Source organism: Sorex fumeus, unplaced genomic scaffold (genome assembly GCF_029834395.1).
Source record: "Sorex fumeus unplaced genomic scaffold, SorFum_2.1 ptg000051l, whole genome shotgun sequence".
NCBI classification, from domain to species: Eukaryota; Metazoa; Chordata; class Mammalia; order Eulipotyphla; family Soricidae; genus Sorex; species Sorex fumeus.
This window is the reverse complement of record NW_026606108.1, coordinates 29,742,740-29,770,600: the sequence shown is the minus strand read 5'-3', so window position 1 is coordinate 29,770,600 and position 27,861 is coordinate 29,742,740. Positions and strand designations below refer to the sequence as shown.

Sequence of the window (27,861 nt, the reverse complement as noted above, 5' to 3'; positions counted from 1 at the left end):
CCATTGTTCATCGATTTGCTCCAGCAGGCACTAGTAACTTCTCACAACAAATTGTGAGACTTGTTGTTACTGTTTTTGGCATATCAAATATGTCATGGGTAGTTTGCCAGGCTTTGCCCTGCGGGCGAGATACTCTCGGTAGCTTGCCAGGCTCTCTGAGAGGGGCTAAGGAATCAAACTCGGGTCGGCCATGTTGGCTGCATGCAAGGCAAATGCCCTAACTGCTATTGCTATTGCTCCAGCCTGGGGGAAAATATAAATAATAATAAAAATGATTGGATGTTAAACTAGAAATTATAATTATGGTGCCAATTCGCAGATTGAGAGACCTCCAATCTGCAAGTTTCTCTCTAGCATTTCAGCTACAGCTTTGCAGTTCTCACCCTGGCTCTGCCTACAGCACTATCTCACCTCCACCTGGTTAGAGCACATCTGTTGGTAACTTTGTTAGATCAAGAGACTTGTCCTGTGAAACATGCTCAATTCTTTTATTTGTGGCCTGCCATATTTCAATCCATGCACAAATGTTATTATTTCTAAGAGACACCTGGTCTTTTTTTAAAACCAGTGAGACCTCCTAAATAATAAAATCATTTGAGAAAAGCAACACAACTCCTTGTACAAGTTAGCAATTTGGACATTCCCTCAAGGTAGTATAATGTCATTTTCTACATTGGGCAGATTACTGCCAAATTAGAGATAAATGGTTATCGCTCCTTCTGAGATCCTAATTCTCATGTAAGTAATTTGCTACAATCATGGAGAGATCTGGTGATTCAAGTATTGTTTACTATTGTGGAATTGGAAACAGAATCATTAAACTGGGCCAAGGCTTTTTTTTTCCCCTTTCCTTTTTTTTTTTCAATGGCACATCTAAATTTATCAGGAGATGATGCTTGGTCCTGATTCTACAGATTTAAAATAAAATAATTAATTTAGAACTTTTATCTGTGCCAGTCACTATATTAATCATTTATAAGGATGATATCATTTGTCCTCCCAATGTCTCCATCATGTTTCTATTATCATAATTTCTATTTTACAGATGAGGAAAATATAGAAGGAAATAGCAGAGCTGTGACATAGAGCCAGGCCTTCTGATATCAGACAAATAGCCTCTAAAACCACAAAACCACAGTGCTTTTTTTTCTGGACAAAGCTTTCCACAACTAATTTTAATTAGTTGTTTTCTGAATAATTGTAGACGTCTCCTCTCTATTAGGAGAAATAGATATATTGCATGCATAGTGTGTACCAAGTCACAAATCTTGCACAGAACACATTCTTAATGACATTAGCAACATCTCTCCTCTCACTAAAATAAAGCAGCATTTTAATAATCTGTTTAAATTCATTTTGACAAAGAGCCTTGGGCAAATAAACTCTCCACTAACATTGTACATGGTTGTCAAGTCAACTGAAAAAATATTTTTATCATATAAAACTTCTCAACTTGTTTAAAACTCCCTGCCAGGAAGTTTTGTGATATCCTGCGGAAAGCTGGAGCAAGAGTTGGATTTCGAAGATGGTCCTTTTTGATGTTAAAAGAGTTAGAAGAGAACATTTATAAATGCACTCACATTTGAGGAATGATTTGAAAAAAGCACAGATTTGTAAACCATAATACTTGAAAAGAGCACACTTTTTTGGTGCAGGATTTATTTAACCATTTTATGACTCATTATTTCTCACTAGAAGCCACATATTCTATGAAAAATTAATTTTTGAAAAGAAATGATCACAATGTCTAATTGAAGTGGAGTATGTGTCTACAGAATGATAATTTAACACAATCCAGAGATGCTGTCTGATATCATGTGATTTGATTGCCTCATGGTCTGTGCTCATAGGGAAAAGTCTGTCATTAACACACATGAGAGGTTTTTGGTGCCTCCGGTGGTGTTTATTTTGAGGGCACACTGGACAGAGCTCAGGGGATCAATGAATGCTAAGGATTGTACATGTCTCTCGCATGCAATGTTTGACCTCACAGTCATTTGAATTATCTCCCCAACTTTCATTACTTTTTTATGGTCCACACCACTGACATCATTTCAGTTTGCAGAGAATGACTAGATAGGTTCTTCTGTTAGGAAGTCAAAAGGCAATGCAAAGCAAGTCAGCAATGAGGTAAAAAAAAATATTTAAAGTTTTTATCCAGGAAGAATAGCAGTTAGAGCCTATGCCTAACATGCACTTGCTCAATGCGTGATTCCCTGAGCACTGCAAGGTGTGGCCCTGGAAGCTCCCAGCACCACTAGGATGCCCAGGGGCTCCCTGGAACTACAGGACATGAACAGCATCACATCCTTAGGCCCTTGCACTAAACCACTGGCACAGTTGACTGAGAATCACTGGCAGGGCTGCTAGGCTTACTGAGCACTGCTAGGATATCTCAATAATAATAATGAAATTAATAAATAAAATTAGAAATTAAGCCAGACACTAGTGGTAGGGATGGTGACATAGCATTGCAAATATCTGTTTCAAAAAAAAATGGAATCTGCCAAAAACCACATTACCTCATTTATTTTTTAAAAAAGGAAATTAATCATAGATAAAATAGATTTCTTTCTCTTTACTGCGCATCATAGAATGGACTGAGCAGCTTTCCAACCAATACTTGAGCTGTGGTCACAAAATGAGTTGAATGCAGTTGTTACCACAGAGCTTATTACCTACTGGGGATGGAATACACTCTCCTTGCTCCGTCTAGCTAATGGATGCTGGACTCCTGCAGATGCTATTCCTTACACTCTCCCACCAAGTCTTTCCTTTCTTTCACTTCTCAGTTAATCAAAATTAACAGCTTTTCTTCACTCCTGGATTTTTACAAAGCCAAACTGACTGAATGCCTATTCTTAATTTTTTGTTTATAGGAGCCACATCCAGCAGTGCTGGGAAAAATGCATTTCTGGGATCAAACCTTTTGACTATTTGCCTTATGAAATCATGCTTTAAGCACTCTGATTTCTTATTAAGATGCTCACACAAAAAAGGTTAGCTTCCTAGGCAAAATTATTTAATTTCCCATGGCAAGCTAGGACATTGAAGGTATGGCCAATGAATCCATGTATGCATCAGAATCAAAAGCATAATGATAGCAACAAGGTAAAACTTAGCATAGTCTGAGAAACCACATTTTATCACTTATTCCTGGTGGTTCCACTCTCAAAATTCTGTGTGATCTACAGGATAAAATCTGAAACTTTTTATCCTCTTTTTGAACGATCTGGGATTAAATACTTTTCAATTTTTATTAGATCAGCTAATTTATTTTACTTTTTTGTGGACAGGGCTCATTCTGTGCTCAAGGAATCATATAGAATGCTGAGGATTGAACCCCACCCTCTGTACTATATTTCCAGCCCTGCCATATTACCATTTTGCATAGTTTGCTTCACTCAAAAAGTTTTTCCCAGTTATCTATAGTGTTAGAAATTTTAAGACTCTTTTCATCTGCAGCGAACTCCAATAAAATCTAGCATGTATGTCTAACGTTCCACAGTTTCTGCAGACACTGACAGATGGCCCCTGAAACCTCTTATTCCGGTGAGATTAAATATACCAATTGTCACTAACCAGAAGTTAAAGATTCAGAAAACATGAATTACCTTTTTTTCTGTTTAACTTCCTTACTTCAATGCCTTATTAAATAAAAGCAAACATCTATTGCTATAGAATTATAGGCAAGCTACATATTGTAAGTCGATAGAAGCCTGAAATTAATGTGTCTTCTTGCTGACTTAGGAAAACTCTAAGTCTGAAAAGTCTATAGAAAATTTGCCTGCCTTACTCCAGACAGACTTTTGCCAAGATATGTTACAACAAGGCAAACAGAAAGCCAAAACTTGCAAGGCCATTTGTTAGCTGGGTGATTTTTTCCCTTTTTCCACCTACTCACTATGACATCCAAACCTACATTTGGAGAGAATCTGGTGTGGGAGGGCTGCCACATCTGTCCCTTTAGGATTATTAACTTGGACAAACTGCCTATGACTCTAACTGGTATCACTGTCTCAATAAAATATCGAATACAAAAACTATATCAGTGGTCTTCAACAATCTCCATGATAAGAAAAGTTCCCACCAAATCTAGCAAGAACGCTGAAGAAAATGAAATCACTCTGAATGAAGAGAGATATGTGGCCACCAAATCTGAAAGCTTTTTTTTATTCCCTTTTCAAATGAAAGCATTAAAAATAATTCTATCACTTCCAGTGATGACTATGAGTCATTTGTACTGTATTAGGTGTCAACCATTGGGTCATGCAATGAGAGCATCACCAATCTAACAATAAAGCTTGAAAGGAAAAATTATTCAGAATTTAGAGATGATGGTAATTACTATAGACATTCACTAAGTTGCTCAAAGCACATTCTGTAAGAAGCTGGAAGGAGAAAAAATTGAGCTGTATCCCTTGTATCCCTAGAAATGTGCCCTTTATCTGCTACTTGCCCATCGAGTCATTTCTAACTTTAGCAAAGGATGGTGTTTCTTTTTTCCAGCTACTTAAATTGAAATGTCAATGCTATCATCTAATGTTATGTGTGTCCATAAGATCACTGATTTGCCTTTAAGTCCTGATTTATTTGCATGCTAAAAATTTCCTAAATAGATTATTTATTATTGCTTAAACGTGAGAATATTTTAGTTTCCCTGGTGATTGCTTCTTTGATCTTCTAGGGCCTTTGCAAAAGTAAACTTGTAAAGTTTTTAAGTATTTGCTTTCATTTTGTCATTAGTTGCTTAACTTTATTGTGAGCAGAAAAATACATCTGCATATTAGTTTTTTGAAACCTATTTAGACATAGAATTAAAAAATATTCAGCCATACTTTGAAAGAATCTGGTGTGTTTTAATAGACTGAACAGTACTTTCTTATTGCCAGATTATAAGAAAGGACTTTGGCTTCCATCTACCAGAATGCATCAAATCCTTGATTCCTTCATTCAATATCAACACTTTGTTGTCTTAAAGAGAAATCCCAATGTATTTATGTAAACAGATCCCTTCTACCTAGTGTGTAGAAATTTCTCATTATAAATTCCTCATTCTAATAAGATGTAAATTTCTCAGGTCTACAATAACCTTCGTTGTATCATTTGTAAAAATCCCTTCAGAGGATGTTTAGTATTTGAATGGAGACTGGGATATTCCACTGTCTCTTCAACTCTATTCCACATCTTAATGTGACTTTTAAAGTTGAATTTTCAAATGAAATTCCAAATTACTAATCAGATATGAAACGAATTTCAAGAAGAACATATTACTCATTCTTATGAAACAGTCACTGAAATCTCTGCAGTTCTTCTACAGAGTTCGGGAGGTTTTTCTACTCTATGCTTTTAGAAAGTTAATCTTCATTTGATAAATATATTCTTCAGTATGTACAATTTTTCAGGTATTCCATCAAATAGTTCTAGTACTGGGACTATAACACTGAACTAAGGAGTCAAGAATTCTTAGATAGATAGATAGATAGATAGATAGATAGATAGATAGATAGAGAGAGATACATAAATATCTAGATAGATGAGAGACAGAATTTTCAAATTTTTTATGGAGAATACCAGGAGAACCAAAGGAAATAAGCTGAAATGAAGTTATGCTTACATACTTAAGAAATGTGATCAATAAGGCATCACTGAAAAGGTGCTAATTCAGTAGAGACCTAAAGAGAAATGAAGAACATCATCTGGAGAACACTCAAGGTGAATGAAAAGCGAGGATGGAGCCTGGAGAGTGTTTGCTTTATGTATCTGAGTTATAGAAAAGAGACAGAAGGACACAACCAGACACCTTTTAGTAAGACAGAGACTAGTAGGGAGCAGAAAATGAGGCTACCATGATAGGGTCCTGTGGATACTATAAGGGCAGGGCATTTCACCAGTGAAACAGGAAGCTCATTGCTCAAGCAAATATCCCAAAAAATTAACTTTGTTTTAAAAGTCTCCTGATCTAGGTTGAAAACAGACTAGATAAAAAATGAAGTAGAAATGATAATCTTGAGGAGATTCCTAGAATAATCCAAATGAGAAATGAGGGTGACTTGCTCCAGAATGGTAGCAAAATTACTGAGAATTAATAAAATTCTGGATATATTATGACGGTATTGTGAACAATGACTGAATGTACATAATGAGAAGAGATGAGAACTCAAGAATAACTCATGATTTTTGACTGAACAACTTGAAGGTCAAAGTTTCCATTTGCTGTGATAGGAAGATCTCAAAGTGAGCTATTCTAGAGTATAAAGAATCATTTCCTAAAGAGCACAATGGAATTATGTATCACTCTATGTGGTCTTTGGTACTTTTTTTTTCTTTTTTTACAAAAAGGAGGCTAGAGACCTAAGACAGGAGGGAAGATGCTTGCCTTGCATGCTGCTGACCCTGGTTTGATTCCTGGTACCACATATGGTACCTCAAGCAACCAGGAGTAATTTCTGAGGACAGAGCCAGGAGTAAGCACTGACCAATGGCATGTGTGATCCTAAAACTAAAACAAGAAAATTTTTTAAAACATTGTGAGAGCCAGAGAGATAGCTCAATGGGTGGTAACACATGCTTGGTATGCAGGATGATCAGCAATGTAGGGTTCCCCAAGTCCAATGGAGAGGGAATCCTAAGCACCAGAATGTGGCCCCCAAACAAAAAAAATTATCAATATTGTTTCTAAAACAGTATGAAGATGTATATTATCTTAATTATATAAATTTACCTGGTAATTTATTAAAATTCCATAGACCTCAAAATTTAATTTAAATACAACACATCATAACTTTTCTAACAAGTTTTAATGGATATTCTATGCACAGACATACTTTATTAAGAAAGTACTATATGAAAATATTCCAGGGGCTGGAAAGATAGTACAGGGCCTGAGAAGCACAGCCTGCACATGGCTAACTCCAGTTAAATCCCTGATACCACATGGTCCCCAGGGCATCATGAGCAACAACTCTTGAAGCCCTGGAGTGTCGCCAAGGTAGCAGGGTAATCCCCAGCACCACAGTTCCTGAGCAGCACCAAATCTTCAGGTTCTTGCACCGAACAGAACTGTAGCTGGTTGGTAAGGAACAATGAAAACCTTCCCCCACCCCTCCTGAACACTCCATCCCCACAAAAAATAAATAAAAACAAAATTAACAGTAATTTTAGAATGTTAATTATTTAATGAGCACAAGCAAATATATTAGGAATCTCATGATAATCAAAAATAGGCATGCTTCACTACTTTTTGGCACTTAAAACCTATTAAATCTACTTCTAGTGGAAGAAGAAAGTAACTTTAAACAAAAATGGGAAACTACTATAAGCACCACAGTGAAACATGATGTGTGGCTGAACAGAGCAGGTAGTGAGAGGCAACTCAGAAGTAAGCCGAGTTAAAAATCAAAAACTAAGTTGGATAAAAGTCCCCTTCAATGTTTCAAGCACAGCACAGAAATTAATAACATGGGCTTTGGATTTGGACACAGTTGGCTTTGAACATCCATTGAATCTCTTATAAGCTGTGTGAGCTTTGGCAATCATTATCTCAAAAATATTTTTGCCTTCCGTCTCTTCATATGGGAGCAGAAGCTCAAAGTGTTAAGCCAGGGCACAGTTTTGCTACTCATTCTATCTCCAACTTTAGCAAAGTCACAAAAATATCTCCAGGATTGTAGCACTGTAGCACTGTCCTCCTGTTGTTCATCAATTAGCTCGAGCGGGCCCAGTAATGCCTCCATTGTAAGACTTGTTGCTACTGTGTTTGGCATATTGAATACATCACGGGTAGCTTGGAGGCTTTGCCATGTGGGTGAGATACTCTTGGTAGCTTGCAGGCTCTCCGAGAAGGGTGGAGGAATCAAACCTGGGCCGACTGTGTCAGCCATGTGCAAGACAAATGCCTTACCCACTGTACTATCACTCCAGCAAAGCCTGGCAAGCTACCCATGACATAGTTGATATGCCAAACACAGTAACAAATCTCACAATGTCACTGGGCCCGCTTGAGCAAATCTCCAGGATTATGTTACTAAAAATCATCTTTAAATATTTTTATGTCCCTGATATTATTTTTATTAGAGGGCCTCTAGCACCTGATAATAATGAAATTTTTTTTTATTAGTGAGACACCATGAGGAACAGTTGTAGACTTACAAATTTTGTGCTTGGGTTTCAATTATACAATGATCAGATACCCATCCCTCTACCAATGCCCATTTCCCACCACCACAGATCCCAATATCCCTCCCACCCCCCACTCCCCTTATCCCACCATGCCTCTGTGGCAGGGCATTCCCCTCTGTTCTCTCTCTCCTTTTGAGTGTTGTGGTTTGCAAAAGAGGCATTGAGTGGCAATCATATTTGTTCTACTACTTTCAGCATGAAACTTTTGAGAATTCAAAAATACATGGAATTTGTTGTGTGAGGAGTTAACGCTGCAAGTTTTGGTGTTTTCAGGAATGCATGTTCCTAAATAAAGGTTTGAACCTTGTCTGAATTCTAGGACATAACTTCAGATACCCTGTCTGATAAGAATATTTGTTTACTAGGGGCCCTGGCACATGCCAGACTGTTTATGCCAATAATGTATTTATGGCAGTGGACTGTGGGTGGCTTTATCTGCACAAGGGGAGAGCCTGAAGGTGTGCCATGGGTACTACCATGTCTACTTAATCAAGTTCCAGCAAAAACCCTAGATACCAATGCTCAAGTCAGGTATTCTCTGGTTACAATATTGTTTCTTCTGAATTTTATGGGGAGAAGGCAGTGGTATTGCCGGGAACCTGCTCTCACTCTTAGCACCTTTTTCCCATTGATTGCAATCTGTCCTTTCACAGTAATGAAGTAAAATTGTGAGTCAAAAAGCTTTATTGAATTTTGCGAGTCCTAGAACCTGGGGGTTATCTTGGAGACATCCTTCCTAAACATGGTACTCTAACCCCAGTTACTATGTTAACAATCAATTAGAGCTTGAAATCAAAGTAAAATCTCTTATTTCAAAAAACTTTCATAAGACCATATAAGTATATAAAACATACCGAAACATGTTGATTTGTTACAAAATCAACAAATCCTGTTAAATTTCTGAACAATTTCCTAAGGTTTTTTTTTTAATTAAAAAAAATGGTGATGTAGATATAGCTTTAAAGGGCTGGGAGTATATGCTTTGCATATGGGAGGTTGGGGTTTGCAAATAAGTACCCACATCGTTTCCCCAAGTACCACTGGAAGTAACCCACAGTAACATGATGCCAGGAGCAGCACCTGAGTAACACTGGGTATGGTCCCAATATTTTTAAATGAAGTCATTGCTTTCAGAGTAAGTTAACGAAGACTCCATTTTTATTTAATGAGTATGAAAACACTTAAGAGTAATAGAAACATTCCATTGTTAAAACTACAGACTCCAAGAAAAATAATCACTCCCCTCATGCATTGTTTAGAAAGAAAAATAGTTTTTGAAGAGAATTATAAACCTTGATATAATAACTATTTCCTCTTTCTTGCTACAGATTCTTACAGACTCTTGTACACAATTTCATATGAGGCTTTTTTTGAAAAGAGTAATTCTCCAGGGGAAAAATTCAATACATTTTGTTGACATTATTTGAGTTTCCTGTGCAAAAGTGAAACAAGAAGTTTTTTGTTCTCATCAATTACTCATAATCTCACCCCCAGAGTCTTTTCATATGTGGTGGCCCACATTGATTTTTCCTGCTATATCCATTGGTGCTCTGTGAATTTCTACAAATAAATTCAAGACAATAAACTTAACAACTCACCTCAAATCAGTTTAGAACCATTTCATTACAAAGGTATTTCTGCTGTGATTACAAAGGTAATGGAAATGAAATGGAAAAGTTTAAGTGATAAAAGTTTGCCATTCTTAAAATGTGGGTTATGGAATTATTTGATTTATTCTCTGTTTTTTTAGGAAATATATTCAAGCAAGTAATAACAAGAAAGTAGAAAAAAGAAGGAAAGAAAGAAGTTCAAAAGGAAAACAGTTTTCTGCTGGAACAGCTTTACCTTAACTATTGATTATAGTTATCTATCTCTAAGTCTATATGTACCAATAAGTAGACATATATTTTGTCAATTTAACTACTGTATAAATAGAATTTATAGATATACATTCCATTAAAATTTGCCTTATTTTCATATATGAACATCTATCTTTTGAAAAATTTCTTCCCCTTACATTTTTTTTGTTTGGTTTGGTTTGGAGGCCACACCCAGGGGTGTACAGAACTTATTCCTGATTCTGTGTTCAGGAATTACTCCTGATATGCTTGGGGGACCAGGGTTGTCAGGAATTGAATCTGGGTCAGCCCCAGGTCAATCAAGTGCAAAGAAAATGCCCTACCTGCTGTATTATCTCTCTGGCCCTGCCCCATACATTTTTTCCATTGTGCTTTATACCTTGCACTGGATGATAGACATTATTTATATTAACTTAGTCCTGTTTACTTTTATAAAAACCATTAATCTCATGCTAGTGTCCTTTGCATCAGAAACATTCATCTTTACTTTTGCAACAAATAATGCTTACTGAAATGGAGAATTTTTAGCAGCTAAGTAGTTCAACATATATCATGTTCTGGCTTTAATCCATCAAGCATTACACATCCCTCTGGCACAGCTCTATTGATTTTGGGTAAAACTCTATAAAAGTCAAATAAAATAATATTTTACTACTATTTTAGTCCTTCCAACCTAAGTTCCTGGTCATAAACCAATGTTTCTGCTCCATAAAGCTGAAGTGGCCTTTCCTTACAATTATCTCACTTAGTTTTCTATTGAAGCAGTTAGTTGTGGCTTTTCAATGAAGTCTTTGCATGTCAATAAAAGTAACTCGAGTTGTGATCACACCTTTTTATCCTACATTTTAGACTACAATAGGAATGAAACAGACATAATTCACATCTTTTCCTTTTTTTTTTTTTTGGTTTTGAGGCCACACCCAGAGATGCTCAGGGTTACTACACTCCTGGCTCTGCACTCAGAAATCACTCCTGGTGGTGTTCCAGGGAACTTATGGGATACCGGGATCAAACCCAGGTTGGCCATGTGCAAGGCAAGAGCCCTACCTGCTGTACTATAACTCCAGTCCCTCCCCCCTTTTATTTTTTTTGCTTTTTGGGTCACACCCAGCGATGCTCAGGGATTACTCCTGGCTCTGCACTCAAGAATTATTCCTGGTGGTGCTTAGGGGACCATATGGGATTCTGGGAATTGAACCCAGGTTGGCTGTGTGCAAGGCAAATGCCCTACCCACTGTGCTATCAATCCAGCCCTTCCAGTTCCCTTTTTATCAACTGGTCACAGCCAGTGGTGCTTGGTTGTTGACATTCAGGGTCACCACGGCCAGGCTAGCCATGGATGGATGGAGGCCACGTGATGCCATGGATGGACAAGGAACCAAATTAGGGTCACGTGCATGAAAAGTAAATGCCTTAACATCTGTTCTATATCTTCAGCCCTAAAGTTAGTGGTAGCTTTTCCAACAGGTGCTGGCGCGGATGTGGCGAGAAAGGGACCCTCCTTCACTGCTGGTGGGAATGCCGGCTGGTCCAACCCTTTTGGAAAACAGTATGGACGACTCTCAAAAAATTAGAATTTGATCTGCCATTTGACCCAGCTATAGCACTCCTGGGAATATATCCCAGAGAGGCAAAAAGGTATAGTCGAAGTGACATCTGCAATTGTTTGTTCATTGCAGCACTCTTTACAATAGCCAGAATCTGGAAAAAACCTGAGTGCCCAAGAACAGATGACTGGTTAAAGAAACTTTGGTACATTTACACAATGGAGTACTATGTAGCTGTTAGAAAAGATGAAGTTATGAAATTTACATACAAGTGGTACTACATGGAAAGTATCATGTTAAGCGAAATGAGTCAGAAAGAGCGGGATAGACACAGAAAGATTGCATTCATCTGGGGAACATAAAGCAACAAAAAGGGAGAGTAACACCCAGGAATGGCTGAGATTAGTACCAGGAATTTTGCTCCATGAATAGAAGGCCAGCCACAGGCTCTAGGTGAAAAGGAAGCTCAGATAGAGAAGAGAGTACCAAATGAAGGGTGCTGTCAGGGTCCTCCCAGGGTGGGAGAAGCATGCTAAAAGTAGTCGATAGACCAAACATGATTGCCACTCAAAGCCTCTCTTGCAAAACACAGTACCCAAAAGAAGAGAGAGAGAACAAGGGGGAATACCCTGCCACAGAGGCAGGATGGGACGGGGGGGGGGGGGGGGATGAGGGTGGGGGTCGGGATGCTGGGACCCATGGGGATGGATGACGGGCACTGGTGGAGGGATGGGCACTTGATCATTGTATAACTGAAACCCAAGCACAAAATTTGTAAGCCTATAACTGTACCTCATGGTTTTTCACTAATAAAAAAAGAAAAAAAGGGAAAAAAAATAAAGTTAGTGGTAGCTTTTCAATGAAGTTTTTGCATGTCAATAAAAGTAACTTGAGTTGTGATCACACCTTTTTACTCTTATAAATTGAACACAACTTTTACTGTTATAAATTGAATCTTTCTACTGTCTTCCCATTGTCCAGCAATTTTTTTCTCGAGAGGGCCCAGTAAAGTCTCCATTTTGAGATTTCTTGTTACTGTGTTTGGCATATCGAATACGTCACGGGTAGCTTGCCAGGCTTTGCCCTGCGGGCAAGATAATCTCAGCAGCTTGCTGGGCTCTCCAAGAGGGTTGGAGGAAACAAATCTGGCTTGGCCAGGCTGGCTGTGCACAAGGCAAACACCCTATCGCTGTGCTATCGCTCCAGTCCAACATTTCTACTATTCATCTTATATCTGTTTCATGAAAATGTATGTACACAATATACTTGTATGTCAAATCAGAAATGTACAGCTAATGAGCAAAATTGATAATAAGTAAATAGAAATGATATCATGAATAATTTCACTTAAAACTTTAGAAATAACCTTTCTTTATCTCTAAACATCATTCGCTGCCAGTTTCATTCAAATATGCTTAATATTTTTCCTGGTAGGATTAAACTGAAATATGTTCAGATTTTTAAAATATCTTTAGAATGCAGAATTTAAATCCTATCTCCTGGAGCACAATATTGAGGGAGGCAGCTGCCTTGAACACTTTCTTTAAAGAACAATTATTTTTGCATCTATTTATCTTTTTAAAAAAATATTAGAATCTCCTTGATATTCTAGAGCACTGAACACTGAATTCCTACAAGGGAAAAAGGACAATATATCTTCACATCTGAAAGCAGTGACACTAAAAATCAATCATGAAATCAGGTAAAAGACAAACACTATTGATAATGTCCTATTTGGAAGACTGGAGAGCCTTGAGTTTATTTGAATGAAAGTGTTCATTTTCAGTCCAACAGTGTCATGTTATATATGAATTCTTTCTTCTCAGCTTTCTTTTACCACTTAAATATCATTGCCAACTCAGCTTTACTCAGTGATCTCCAGCCCAGGCACTTAAGACAGATGCTGTGAGCTCAATGTGCTCTTTTAGAATTGAAAGAAATAGATATACATTTATAAATAAATAAATAAATAAATTCTTTCTTTTAGAATAGAAAGCCCATGAGACCCAGGCAGGATGGCCTTGTGGGCAGACACTGCTTTGCTCTGAGGCCAGACTAAGAGCCTAGCATAGCTATGTCTGGAAATTCAATTTTTCATGTCCAATTAATGTTTTTGTCAATGCTGGGAACTGATCCAGCTTCTTGAGCACTACCAAATGAATATGTAGTGACCAAAAAGGCCTGCAGAAAGATCACCTCTTTGAGTAAGGACCTTACCAAATCTCAGTCCAATTTAAATACTTCATATTGTACTGCTGATATTGTTAGCAGGTACGGAAGCTTATAGAGAAGACTGATTCCCTAACCCAGGACATTTCTATCATTTCTACTATAAGCAGACTCATAGTCCAGGAAATTTCTGGCTTTAAGAAGAGACTCTAAGACTCCAAGATAGCAAACATCTTAATGCAGAATTTCAGGATGTTGTGACCTGAGTTTGATGACTTGAGTTCAAACTTTTCTCTGGCACTATTTTTTTAATTCTGGAGGGTAAATGAACTTTTACATCCTTTCTATTTTCTCCCTATAATTGGATACTTTTATTGTTTGGTTCTGGAGGGAGGAGTCAACACCTGGTCACGGATTACCACTGGCAGGGCTTAGGGAATCACATAGGGTGCCAGGGATTGAACCCAAGTTGCCAACATATAAGGCAAGCGCCCTATTCAGACATTGGTGGCACAAAATGTATATTGGAACACTGTTTGACTGAAACTCAATCATGAAAACTTTGTAACTGTGTATCTCAGGGTGATTCAATAAAAATTAATCTTTTTTTTAAACAAGAAAGTGCCCTATCAACTATACTATCTTTTCAGCCCCTAACTGGGTACTTTAAAATCATGATCTCTCAAGAATGTTGGAGATTATAAAGTACATAGAAGTGCATGTGGCATATAGGAAGTGCTATTCATGTGCTGTTCTAATTATTGTCACTGTTATTAATATTATCTGTAAAATTACATCCTTGTTTTTGTTGACCTTTAAATTATGTAGATGAAATGACTAAACAAACTATGCTGAGACAAAGTGAATAATACATGTTATTTGGTTTAATTCTGTTTCAAGTACTTTTTTTCTGAGGCGGTCACATGAGGAGGTGCTCAATGATTACTCCTGGAGGTGCTTAAGGGGACCATATATGGTACCAGGCACCAAACAGTGATTAACTGCATGCAAGGCTGGTGCCTTAATCCCTATACTACCTCTCTGGCCCCATCAAGTACATTACTATTAATCATACATAATAATTCCTTTCTGTATAAGGTAATAACTAATATAAGTACTATTATAAGCTGGAAATATTTTAATTCATACATACTGTTTTCTTTGGACTCTTGAATAATTTATAGCATTATTGTGTCACAACTATTGCAATGTTTATATTACTTGGAAATTTGTAATGAAACCAAGCACATGCCACATAATGATTGTTCTGATATGGAGTATAATGATGCAATATGATCTGAGTCAAAATTTCAGGGAAGGTTACAATATTGAGAAGACATTTTTATAATTAGATGACCTTCTGTACTTCTTTTATTCCACTACTTTTTAAGAAACTTAAAGTACAAGTTGAAAAACAAAATATATGTATTGAATTCAACAATTCGAGTGACAGATATGAATGTGCTAGGATACCAGAATAGTACTTACTTGTGACCCATTTCATGAGCAATTGTGAATGCAAGATTCAGGCCATTGTCCTCTGCAATAATGCATTTTCTCTTTTCACTACACATTCCACTCAAGTAAGCTATACCTAGAAGACACAAACATCAATCATTATATAACAAATTAAAATTTAAATGCTGGGGCTGGAGTGATAGTACTGTGGGCACTTGCCTTGTACATAGCCAACTTTGGTGCAATCCTGTACCCCATATGGTCCCTGAGCGCTGCCAGGCGTGATCCCAGAACACAGAGTCAGGAGTAAGAACTTAGCACTGCTGGGCATACCTTCCTCCATAAATTTAAATACTTACTATAGTATCAGCAGACAAAATAAAAATTTATAGTTTTTCTACTGAAATATGTAAATATTGAACTGTTCCATGCATGCAATTGCATAAGTCACTCAAACTGTTCCTACTTGGCAATTTTATGCCTTAAGTAAAATTATTTTATTCTCGAAGACATGCTGAAAAAAAGAATTTATAAACACCACTTTCCATGGCTTGTGAGAAATCATCATTCAAATCTCGCACTCACCACCAAAGTAACCTCTTCCCTACATAACAGTCCCTGCATGTTACTGCATGGAAATGGAGGCCCTGGTCCACTGGGAGTGGCCTCAGCCCCTGATTACCACTGGATGTGGCCTCTACAAGTAGAGCAACAATAGTAAAATTCAAAATGAAATATGAACTTTACAAGAGCTAAAACACAGACTTATGAATATAACACAAAATGGACAGCAGGCAGTAGGGATAGCAACTCAGTGTGAGAACACACACTCAGGTGAACAGGGCCTTGATTTCATTCCCAAACTCCAAAGGGGGGGGGAGGGAAAGAAGGTAAAGGAAGGAAATTTTGGCAGTAAGTAGTGAACTAGTGTTCTTTTAAAGTGAGAAAACAAGGGAGAGAAAAAAAAGAAAACATTGCTTCTTCTTTCAAACATATGCACATATCACTTGATCACTTGACATTCCATTACTCGTTGATTTGCTTGAGCGGGTGCCAGTAATGTCTCCATTCATCCCTGTTGCGTGCTAGTGTAGCCCAATGGCGTCTGCTTGCTCCAGGAACACGAAGAGCCTCAAACTGATCATTCGGGTCTTGACGAAGAAGTCTGATCATCTTGTAGGTGGGCACCCACACTATCTTTTGACACCCTGTGGAATCCAGTTCGTAACGGCTCTAGTCCAGTGGTCATCTCCAAATCGCATTATGTATCCAGCCCATCTGATTTTCGACGCCTTGACAAACGAGACAGCGTCCCTGATTCGCGATCGTCAACAGAGGTCAGAACTCCGAGCTCTTTTTCTCACTTGAGTGAAGCATGATAATCCAAGCATAGCTCTTTTGATTCCTCTTTGGGAGACCCAAATAGCGTTCTCATCCTGTTTTCGTGGGGCCCAAGTCTCTGAGGTGTATGTTAATGCAGGAAGAAAGTGGAATTGAAGAGATATGCCTGGAGCCAGAGGTTCTTCATCCTCTTAGCTATTTCTTCAATGCTCTTGACGGTGTTCCAAGCCGTTCTCTTCCTCCTGAGCAACTCAGGTACCAGGTCATTCGTCATGTTGAGGTCTCGACCTAGGTACACATAACTGTTGCATTCAGAGATGTTTGTTCCGTTGAGAGCGAATGGAACATCAGGAATGAGACCGTTTCTCATAAACATTGTCTTTGTGAGATTCAGCTGGAGTCCAACCTTTCCACACTCATGGTCGAAGTGGGCCAGCATTTGTGCAGCTTATCTAATATTTGGTGTTATTAGAACAATGTTATCATCAAAGAGGAGGTGGTGTAGTTGCCGACCATTTATCATCACTCCCATTCCTTCTGATTCTAGTCATCTCATAATGTTCTCAAGGGTGGCACTGAAGAATTTCAGTGAAATGGTACCGCCCTGCTGAACCCCTCTCTTGACGTCAATGATCACTTCCCTGTAGATTGGTGAGATCTTGGTAGTGAATCCATAATATAGCTCATGGAGGATCCTGATGTATGGAGTTGAAATGTCCTGTTTGGCAAGGGCTTCGATGACCGCTTCAGTCTTAACAGATTCAAAGGTCTTCTTAAAATCAATGAACATAAGACAGAGTGGCATCTTGAATCCTGAGAAACCTGAGTGAGCTTGGTTATTGTGTGGATATGGTCGAATGTGCTGAATCCTTTTAGGTACCCGGCTTGCTTACATGGTTGTCCTTCATCTGGTGTTCTACCAATCCTATTCAGAATAACTTGAATGAACAGCTTGTAGACAACAGACAACAGGCAGATCGGGCGATAGTTGCCAATGTTTTGGATGTCTCCCTTCTTGTACAGTAGAACAGTTCTGCTGGTTTTCCATTGGGACGGAACCTTGCATTCAGACATGTAGCATGTGAAGAGCTGAGCCACTGTATTGATGACTAGTGACGGCAGGTTCTTCAGGTCTGACCTTGTCTGGGCCAGAGTTTTATATATATATAAAAATATATATATATTTGAATATATATATATTCAAATATTTGAACATTTACTATTTAATTTTAATTATATTTAATTTTCAGTAAAATTCTTGGTGCTTGTCTCACCAAAAAAGAGGCTCCACTAAAATTAGCATGCCAATGATTGCTGCTTAACACAATGGTGCCCGTATATCAGATCACATTTTCTTCCCCACCAAATGGCCCAGTGAATGTGGGCTGCCCTCAGGTCATCCATCCCCCTCACATCAGATTTAAGGACTTTAATAAATTCCACATTTATTTTCTCATGCACCTTTAAATATATTGTCCCCAAATAGAGTTTACACTTGTATCCAGTTCTTACCAATTTATTTTTCTTTTTTATACTATATTTTAGTATTTTAATCCTACTACATTGGCTAGAATTTTCAACATCCTATTGAAATGTAGATGTCATTGATTCCCCTCCTCTTCTTACTGACCTAATAGGATTGTTTTCAGTTTTGTAATATGATATGATTGCTATAAGACTTTGATACCTATAGTTTTGCTAAGAAAATTTCTTTCTGACCTCTTTCCATGGTAAAAGTAAAGTAAAGTAAAGGCCCTCCCGTTGATCATCGATTTGCTCGAGCGGGCCCAGTAACGTCTCCATTGGAGACTTTGTTGTTACTGTGTCTGGCATGTCTGGCATATCGAATACGTCACGGGGAGCTTGCCAGGCTCTGCCGTCTGGGCGAGATACTCTCTGTAGCTTGCCGGGCTCTCCGAGAGGGGCGGAGGAATCAAACTCGGGTAGGCCATGTTGGCTGTCTGCAAGGCAAACGCCCTACCGCTGAGAAGGTGATGTTATATGATGCCTGGGTTAAAGGTGGCTTGGAACAGCAACCAAGGGAAACAGGAAAAAGAGCTGAGTACTAAGGAAATACTTACTGTAAGTGGGTCAGAAAACACATAGTTCACCTGAAGACAGAGACCCTTTGTCTGTAATGACACTATTATTCACTGATACATGATCTCTAAGTGAATGGCTGAAACAGAGAGGCATGATAGTTATAGTGAATTTGCATAGAAGTTTTAGAGATAAGATAGAAAAAGAAAGAATTTGTATGAATTTCCACTATAGTAAATGAAAAGACAGTAGACTAATGCCATGTCTAATAGTAAATAAGATGAAAGGAGTTCCAGGAATTTGCAGGATAAAATCCAGAAGTCAGAACTGAGTCATCAATAAAGAATGGGAACCAGGACTTTCCAAAAATGCACTGGCAATTGTGATTGAAAGGTAGGATTTGAGGAGTTAATATTTCTGAGGTGAACTTCCAGGACTCGACCATACGCTTTTAGCAGGTATATATTGAACACTTCGGTTTCATGGTCAAGATAGGATCAGAGGTCATGGATACTGACAACTGATTTGTTTTGCTTTCTTGTCTTTTCTCCATGACTATTATCTACCGCCTTATCTTGATTAATAAGTAAAACTTGGAGAACCCACAAGAATTATTGTTTTGTGGGTTTCCCAGGAATAATATGAAAATATTGCTGTTATTTTTGGTGAAGGAAATCAATTTTACATAGTTTAATTCAACCAAAACAAAATGTGAATTTTTTAAAAGGTAGCGGTCATATAAACTAAGATTAAAGAATTAGTAAGGTGGTGTTGAGTACAATGAAATTGCCCTTGATCACAAAGAACTCAGAAAGATAGGCAAGGTGGCCCAAATTCATGAGAAACATGGGCAAGAAAAAGGAGAGCCACTGATCATCCTCGGAAGGATTAGACAATGAAGAGGAAGTATTTCTACTCCAAATGAAGAGGTTGAGACTTAGAAGCAAGAGTGGGTATCAAGAGGAATCAAGCAACAGGTCTGCAACTTTATCTTCCTAGCTCCAGGACGGGAGGGAGATAGGGGGGGGTCTTATCTTCCTCACCAGCTCCCTGGAAGTGAACAACTATTGTGTAGTTATATAAAAAAAGTCAATGAGGAACCTAGAGATAGTACAGAGAATAGTGTCTTTGCCTTGCATGCAGTTGACCCAGGTGCAAGACCGAGGTCCACATATGTTCTTCTGAGCACCACTAGGTGTGATTCCTGACTACAGAGCCAGAACTAAGTCTTGAACATGGCAAGTGTGGCCTCAAAACAAAATCAAACAGAAATCACAATGATATATATATATATTATTTGTAATATAAACACATGTATTTTAGACTATAATGAATATATAAGGGCTAGAGCGATAGCACAGCAGGTAGGGCATTTGCATTCCAAGAGGCCAACATGGCCGACCCAAGTTTGATTCCTCCACCCCTCTTGGAGAGCCCTGCAAGCTACCAAGAGCATCTTGCCCCCACCGCAAAGCCTGGCAAGCTAGCCGTGACATATCCGATATGCCAAACACAGTAACAACAAAGTCTCACAATGGAGATGTTACTGGGCCCACTTGAGAAAATCAATGAACAACGGGAGGACAGCGACAGTGACAATGAATATATAAAACATAGTTCCAACACGAGTAAATCTTATCAGCGATACATGATTACAATTAAAGACTAAAAAATCTATACCTCTACATTTTCATAGGCAAACATTACTTAAAAGCATGCTAATTTGCTAACTGCAATTGTAATTTGTGATAAAATTATGAGTCTCTTCCCCCATATTTCAAAGCCATAAGTGCTTGTAATAATTTCATAATGAGAACTTGTAAATATGGTCTCATGCATACAAAATTGGACTGGTAATTATAGAATCTCTTACAGACAAAGGTGTTGCTTACCAACCAAAATTGAACTTCTGCTTCTATTCTTCATTTACTTAAATGTAAAGTCAGAGACTTCAACTAAGATTCTGATCAATTTGAATCTTGTTGCTCCGATATTTGGCACAGGAAGGCAATTTCGACTTGAGAGTTATGGAGAATAATTGTAACCATGACTAATTTAAATGACTTGCATTGTTCTGTTTAAAAGCCCATACTTTTCAGTTCCTTTCAAGAGCCCACATGTTTCTTATTATAATAAGGGGGTAGAGGTTAGAGGGGAGAAAGGATTTAACACAGCTGTTATTTAAAGATAGATGTAATACAGGGCCTTTGTAAATACTGCTTTAATACACAAAGAAAATCAAAAGAGTCTCCCAATTTTTCACCTAAACATGAATCAAGTATTACAGCAGGAGACAAGTCTTTTATTATAAAATAAAGCACACTTCTTTGAACAGTGATCTATCTCATCAAAATGATCAGATATCCGCCCCCCCCCCCCGCCAAAAAACATAACGACACATATTACAAAACTGAACCAATTGGGAAACCAAAGTTTATGTCAGATGCATCATGAATGTATCCTAAAAAAAAGTAAACAGTCTAGTTCCAGAAGTATTAATTTTTAGTCACTCAGCATAACCACTGAATTTCAAAATTCTTAGGTAAGCTGTTTATCCCATGATTCTGCCCTCTGAGGTTTATCTATAAAATTTTTATGTATAAAACTTATTATTACTTAAGACCTACTAGTACATGTAATGTAAAATGTGAAAAATATCAAAGTCACAAACACAAATACCAGCTGACAGTGCCTTAGGACAGAGAGTCAACAATTATTCATATTAAGACTCGAAGATGTATGTAGGATTATGGAAGAATCAAAAGCCATCAGGAAGCTGGAGAGACAGCACAGTGATTAAAGAACTGACTTGCATGCATCTGACCTATTTGGGTCCCCGTCATTATATATGATCCCTTGAACAATGCCTGGTGTGGCCCAGGAGATCCCTGAGCACTACCAGGAGCAGCCCTAGAAGTCTCTGAGCACTCCTAGGGTGGGCTGAGTAACCTCTGGTGTGTGCACAGCACCCCTAACTTGGAGCACTGGCATTGAATCTCTAGTGCAGTTGGTCCAGCCTCTTGAGCACTATTTGGAAGTTATTCTTCTTTCCCCCAGCACCTCACTCCATTGACCTGAAGACATAAGACAGGGTAAAAAGTCAAAGTAGGAAAAAACTTTTTTTGGAGGGAATCTCTTTGCAGGGATCATCCTAGGAAAGCCAATGGAATGTGGAAGGGAATCCTGAACAAAGACCTGAGCATGGGAAGGAGTAGGGAGTTCATGAGACGAACTGATGATTCTCATACAAGTGTGGTTATGGCTCCTTAAAGTTGTACTCCCAGTAGTACATCATACTATTTTACAGAGCCTCATTGAAAGGTGTATTAAGATGTGTGCTGAAGGTAGAATATAAACCGAACATGATGGCCACTTAATGTCTGTATTGCAAACCACAGCACCCAAAGGGAGTAAAAGGGAATGTGCCTGCCACAAAGGTAGGGGGGGGTGAGGGTGGAGTAGGGGTGGGATACTGGGAACATTGGTGGTGAAGAATGAGCACTGGTGGAGGGATGGGTACTGGATCATTGTATGACTAAAATGTAAGCACGCAAGTTTATAAATCTGTAACTGTAATTCATGGTGATTCATTAAAAAATAAAAAACAATTTCAAAAAAGGCATATTGAAGAAGTATAGAGATAAAATTTCCTGAGATAGTTACTAACATAATGTGATTCTAATCAGGGACTAAGGAGTGTAATTCTGAAGAATCAAAATGTATTTTCTCCACTAGTTAGAAAAAAAATTAGAATGATATTACAATGGAGCCCAAGGATCTGATCTCCACTAAGGATTGCTCCTGAACACAAAGCCAGAAATAGTCCCTGAACACTATCCTGCCCTCACAACTACAAAAGATAAATAAAAAACAAAAAGGAGAAAATAATCATGAAATAAAGTCAAATAATAAAGAGAAACATGGCACTTAGTTTAAAAAATTTTTATTAAATTTTAAAAACCATAGTTTTTAAATCAAATCTAAATTTTAAAACTGAAATAAAAAATTAACCTCAACTCTATATCCTTTACAGAAAAAATGTACTTTAAACATAAGATATCAGAATATAAATAGGTCAAAAATATATATAATGGGAAAAGATACAGCATGCAAACATTAACCAAAACAGAGCAGAATGACAAAATAAACATTTCCAATACATAAACTCAGACAAATTGAACTTAAGCCAAAATCAGAAGAAATTGATACTTTTTTAATGTAAGAAAGGTCATTTTTAATAGAATCATTTTACTCTAAATCTATTTTTACTCAGTAATCAAACCTCAAAAAAATTAACCAAAATGAACATAATTTGGGGGTGAAACTGTTATTAATCTCTGAGATTTAACATGTCTCTTTTAATAGCTATTGGAATGAATTTTTTTTTAAAAATCACTAGAGGACCAGAGAGATAGGATGTAAGTTAAGATTCTTGACCTTTGTTCAACCAACCTTGGTCCAATCCCCAGAACCACAATTGGTTCCCTGAACATCAACAGGAGTGATCTCTGATTGCAGAGCCAGAAGTCAGACCTGAGCACTGCTTGTTGTGGCCCACTTACACATAAAAATATATTTTCCCAAGGGGCTAGGGAGGTAGCTCAAAGTGTCAGTGTACTTTGTATTTCTGAAGTCTTGAATTTGACACTTGGCACTACATAATCCACCGAGCTCTACTAGGCTAGGCTAATCACTACATTTCTGGTCCTGGATAATCAAGCAAAGAGAGTGGCCCACTCCCTACCTACCCCAAATACTGCTGTCTCTCCATGTTTAAGATATTCACTGAGAATATAACAGATCTAAGCAACCACAGAAAGGCAGTCTTTGTTAACAGGTTGATGCTGATTGTGCAAATGGTGTTAACTAAGCCACATTCATGTCTGGTATGTGCCAGCATCAATGGACATAACAGAATCTGCACCCAACAAATTTACATTCTTTGTATATACAATCTATGTATAAAATTTGATCATATACACTATATAGTGAAAAATCTTCAACAAAATTCAAAAACAAAAATTATCCAAAATATTTCCACTGACTACACAATGAATAATCTAGAAGCCAAAACCTAAAAAGAGAATTAGAAAAATCCAAACTGCCTAGATAGGAGACAATATACTTCTGTAAGTAAAAAAAGAAACACTGACTGAAATTAGACAGCATAAGAATTGTGTGCACTGTGAATCCAATGAACTTTTGGAAATTTCATAGCATAGATTTGGAAAGAAAAAAAGGATGAAAATCAATGGCTAAAATTCCTTCAGGACTTGGGGGAAGAAGAGAACATTAAAGAAAGATTAAATAGATTTGTAGAGTTCAGTCAGATCCATATATATATATATATATATATATATATAGTTAATATTCAATAAAGGAGCAAACAATATGAAGTTGAAAAAGGAAAGCCTCTGAAACAAATGGTGCTTAGTCCATGAAAAAAAATTAACTCAGGTCCTTTTCTAATACCATGCACAAAAGTCAAATAAAAATAGATTAAAAGTCTCAGTATCAGATCTGAATCCATGAACTACACTGAGGAAAACATAGGTAGAGCTCATGGTGAAGTGAGAAATATCATTAATTATTTAAAATCTGCTCAGGCGAACTGAAATAGAGGTATAAAAATGGGGCCATGTCAAACTTAGAAGCTTCTACACTGCAAATAATAAAAAAAAAAAAAAGACAACCCACAGGCTTAGAAGATACTTGCCCACAATTCGCTGGACAAAAAAATAAATAAATAAATAAAAAACTCAACCCCATGGAAAAATGGGGTATGAACAGACACCCAACACACACACACACAACACACACACACACACACAAAAACCCAAAATCAACCACTATTGGTGTGGATCTGGGGGTGGTTGTGTCTGTGCATGCATGTGTGTGTGTGTGTGTGTGTGTGTGTGTGTTTGTGTGATGGGGGGAAGGGAAGGTTGAGGAAGGAACCCTCATTAACTGCTGATGGAAATGTTGACTGATACAGTATTTTTTAAAAATACGAATGTTTATTATAAAATAGTGATTGACCTTCCACATGACTCAGCAATTCCACATCTGGGCCTCAACCCCAAGGACCTGAAACTCAATTTAGAAAAGACATCTGCCAACCCTGGCAGCCAAAAGCTTCCACACTCCACAACTGAAGCCATGCCCCTGGCTGGACTTCAATGCTTAGGATCAGTCCCACCCCAACATTAATTTGTTAAATATCTCAGGTATGCAGGCTTTGTGACCAAAATCTCTAATCTTCCATAGAGTCAGGGATGGGCTACCTCCCCCCATCTCTCCGTATTTCTGGAAGCCCCTGCAGTCCAGCACACACCCAGTGCTTTGCTACCCAGTTAAAAATTTAACTGCATCAATATCACCCTGTTAAAAATTTTGGATTTCCTGAAGAGTGTGGGCATGAATCTCAAACTCTACTACCTTGATAATCTACAAATAGATTTGTAGAGTCCAGTCAGATCTAATCAGGAGAGCCCACCAGATTAGATGGGATGTAACATAGAAGAAAACCAATCTCAATTAACAAAATATCAACACAGAGGCTTAACCTGTAACAACATCTTAGTTACCCCTTATACAAGGATTTAATGACTCCATGGTGAGTTACAACAATCTTCACTAACTTTCTTCTAAGGAAACATTTTTTGATCACTGTTAGCAAATTAATGATAACAAGCAATATAAAATATATTATTGAGAGACTGCTATGGGAGCAGCTTAATGGGTGGTTGGGAAAATTGGAGACAATAGTGGAGGGAAGGTGTAATGATGGGGGCTAGTGCTAGAATATTGAATGTCTGTAACAAACCATCATGAAGAAGGAAGGAAGGAAGGAAGGAAGGAAGGAAGGAAGGAAGGAAGGAAGGAAGGAAGGAAGGAAGGAAGGAAGGGAGGGAGGGAGGGAGGGAGGGAGGGAGGGAGGATGGGGGGGATGGGAAAGAGAAAGAGAGAAAGGAAGAAAGGAGGAAAGAAAGAAAGAAAGAAAGAAAGAAAGAAAGAAAGAAAGAAAGAAAGAAAGAAAGAAAGAAAGAAAGAAGGAAGGCAAGCAAGCACTGTAGCACTGTCCTCCCATTGTTCATTGATTTGCTTGAGCGGGCACCAGTAACATCTCACAACAAATTGTGAGACTTGTTGTTACTGTGTTTGGCATATTGAATACGTCACAGGTAGCTTGTCAGGTTTTGCGGTGCAGGCGAGATACTCTCGGTAGCTTGGCGGGCTCTACGAGAGGGACAGAGGAATAGAACTCGGGTTGGCCATGTTGGCTGCGTGCAAGGAAAATGCCCTACCTGCTGTGCTATCACTCCAGCCCAAGAAAGAAAGAAAGAAGGAAGGAAGGAAGGAAGGAAGGAAGGAAGGAAGGAAGGAAAGAAAGAAAGAAAGAAAGAAAGAAAGAAAGAAAGAAAGAAAGAAAGAGGAAAAAGAAAGAAAGAAAAGCTATCTGTTCTCCTATGTTCACTGTAGTACTATTCACAATAGCCCAAATCTGGAAACACCCCAAGTGTCCAAGTTCAAATGACTGGATAAAGAAACTGTGGTATATATACACAGTGGAGTACTACTGAGCTGTAAGAAACATTAAGATCATGATATCTCCTGGATAGATCTTGAGAGTATCATGCTGAGTGAAGTTAGTCAGAGACAAAGGGACAGACACAGAATGATCTCTATCATATGTGATATACAAAGAAAGAGAATAGGGTCAGAAACAATAGAAACTGAGAACTTGTCTTCAGAAGAAGTTTACCACAGAAGAGTGAGTCAGTGAGGGACACTGGGACTAATGGTGGAGAGAAGTAGATACCTGGGTGGAGCATTCGGTGCTGGAATCATTCACATAAGAAACCATACTAACAACTGTTTGTAAACCATGGTCCTTACCCCCACTCAAAAAGGAAAAAATAGAGTTGAAGGAAGAAATAATAAAGAGGAAAATTAAATGAGGAATAAAACAAATGTAAAAAGAAATGACAAAAATTTAATTCCTGGGGACAAACGATAGCAGAGTAGAGAGGGCTTTTGCCTTGCATGCAGTCAACCTGGGTTCAATCCCCAGCATCCTACATGATCCCTTGAGCACCACCAGGAGTCATCCCTGTGTGCAGATCCAGGAGTAACCCTTGAGCATTACCGGCTATGACCCAAAGGTAAAGGTAAAGGCCCTCCCATTGATCGTCGATTTGCTCGAGCGGGCCCAATAACGTCTCCATTGGAGACTTTGTTGTTACTGTGTCTGGCATATAGAATACTCTCGGTTGCTTGCCGGGCTCTCCGAGAGGGGCGGAGGAATCGAACTCGGGTCGGCCATGTTGGCCGCTTGTAAGGCGAACACCCTACCCGCTGTGCTAGCACATATACTAAAATTGGAACGATACATGACCCAAAATGCCAAGAAAAAAAGAATTTAACTCCTTATAGTAATATATCTAAAACTATTGGCACAAATACAAATTAATGGCACTAAAAATTAATGTCTCTAAATTTTCTAAACACAACCAAGGTAATTTTTTTAATTACTTCAAGGTAAATTTTAAAATTTCAATAAATTTGGCACTTTAACACAGCTATATGCATAAAAACCCCACAAAACACAAATATCCTAATATTATCCTTTATTCACTCCTACTGCTTGAACTTTTTTTCCCCTATGGTATAGTAAAAAACAGCAATAGGAAAAGCAACCAATAGAGGGGTAAATCTTAAAGAGCATAATTTTATCATTTTTCAAAACAGAGGAGACAAACACATTATTCTCAAACCTTTTCACTGGCTTTTTGCTCTAGCTAGAACATTCTCTTCTTAAATCTCATTTTCAAATATCACTTTTTCCCCCTTACTGAAGCATTACTTGATCACAAACAAACAAACAAACAAACACTGTCCTCCCGTTGTTCATCGATTTGCTCGAGCGGACCCAGTAACATCTCCATTGGAGACTTTGTTGTTACTGTGTCTGGCACATTGAATACGTCACGGGGAGCTTGCCAGGCTCCGCTGTGTGGGCGAGATACTCTCGGTAGCTTGCTGGGCTCTCCGAGAGGGGCAGAGGAATCGAACTTGTGTTGGCCATGTTGGCTGCGTGCAAGGCAAATGCCCTACCGCTGTGCTATTGCTCCAGCCCCTATTACTTAATCATCATATTTTATTATTTTGGTTTAGGGGTCATACTCAGCAATACTCACAAGCTACAAATCTCAGTGTGTGTGTGTGTGTGTGTGTGTGTGTGTCTGTGTCTGTGTCTGTGTGTC

General features: G+C 38.2%; 1 protein-coding gene across 1 annotated transcript in view; it reads right to left on the bottom strand.

The window, feature by feature from the left end:
* Nucleotides 1-27,861, bottom strand: part of ADAMTS19 (ADAM metallopeptidase with thrombospondin type 1 motif 19) — a 248,810-nt gene that overhangs the window by 120,020 nt on the left and 100,929 nt on the right. Inside the window, exon 9 of the mRNA XM_056124756.1 lies at nucleotides 15,245-15,350. Within this exon, the coding sequence (XP_055980731.1) occupies nucleotides 15,245-15,350 (106 nt within the window). The remainder of the gene's footprint in view (nucleotides 1-15,244; nucleotides 15,351-27,861) is intronic.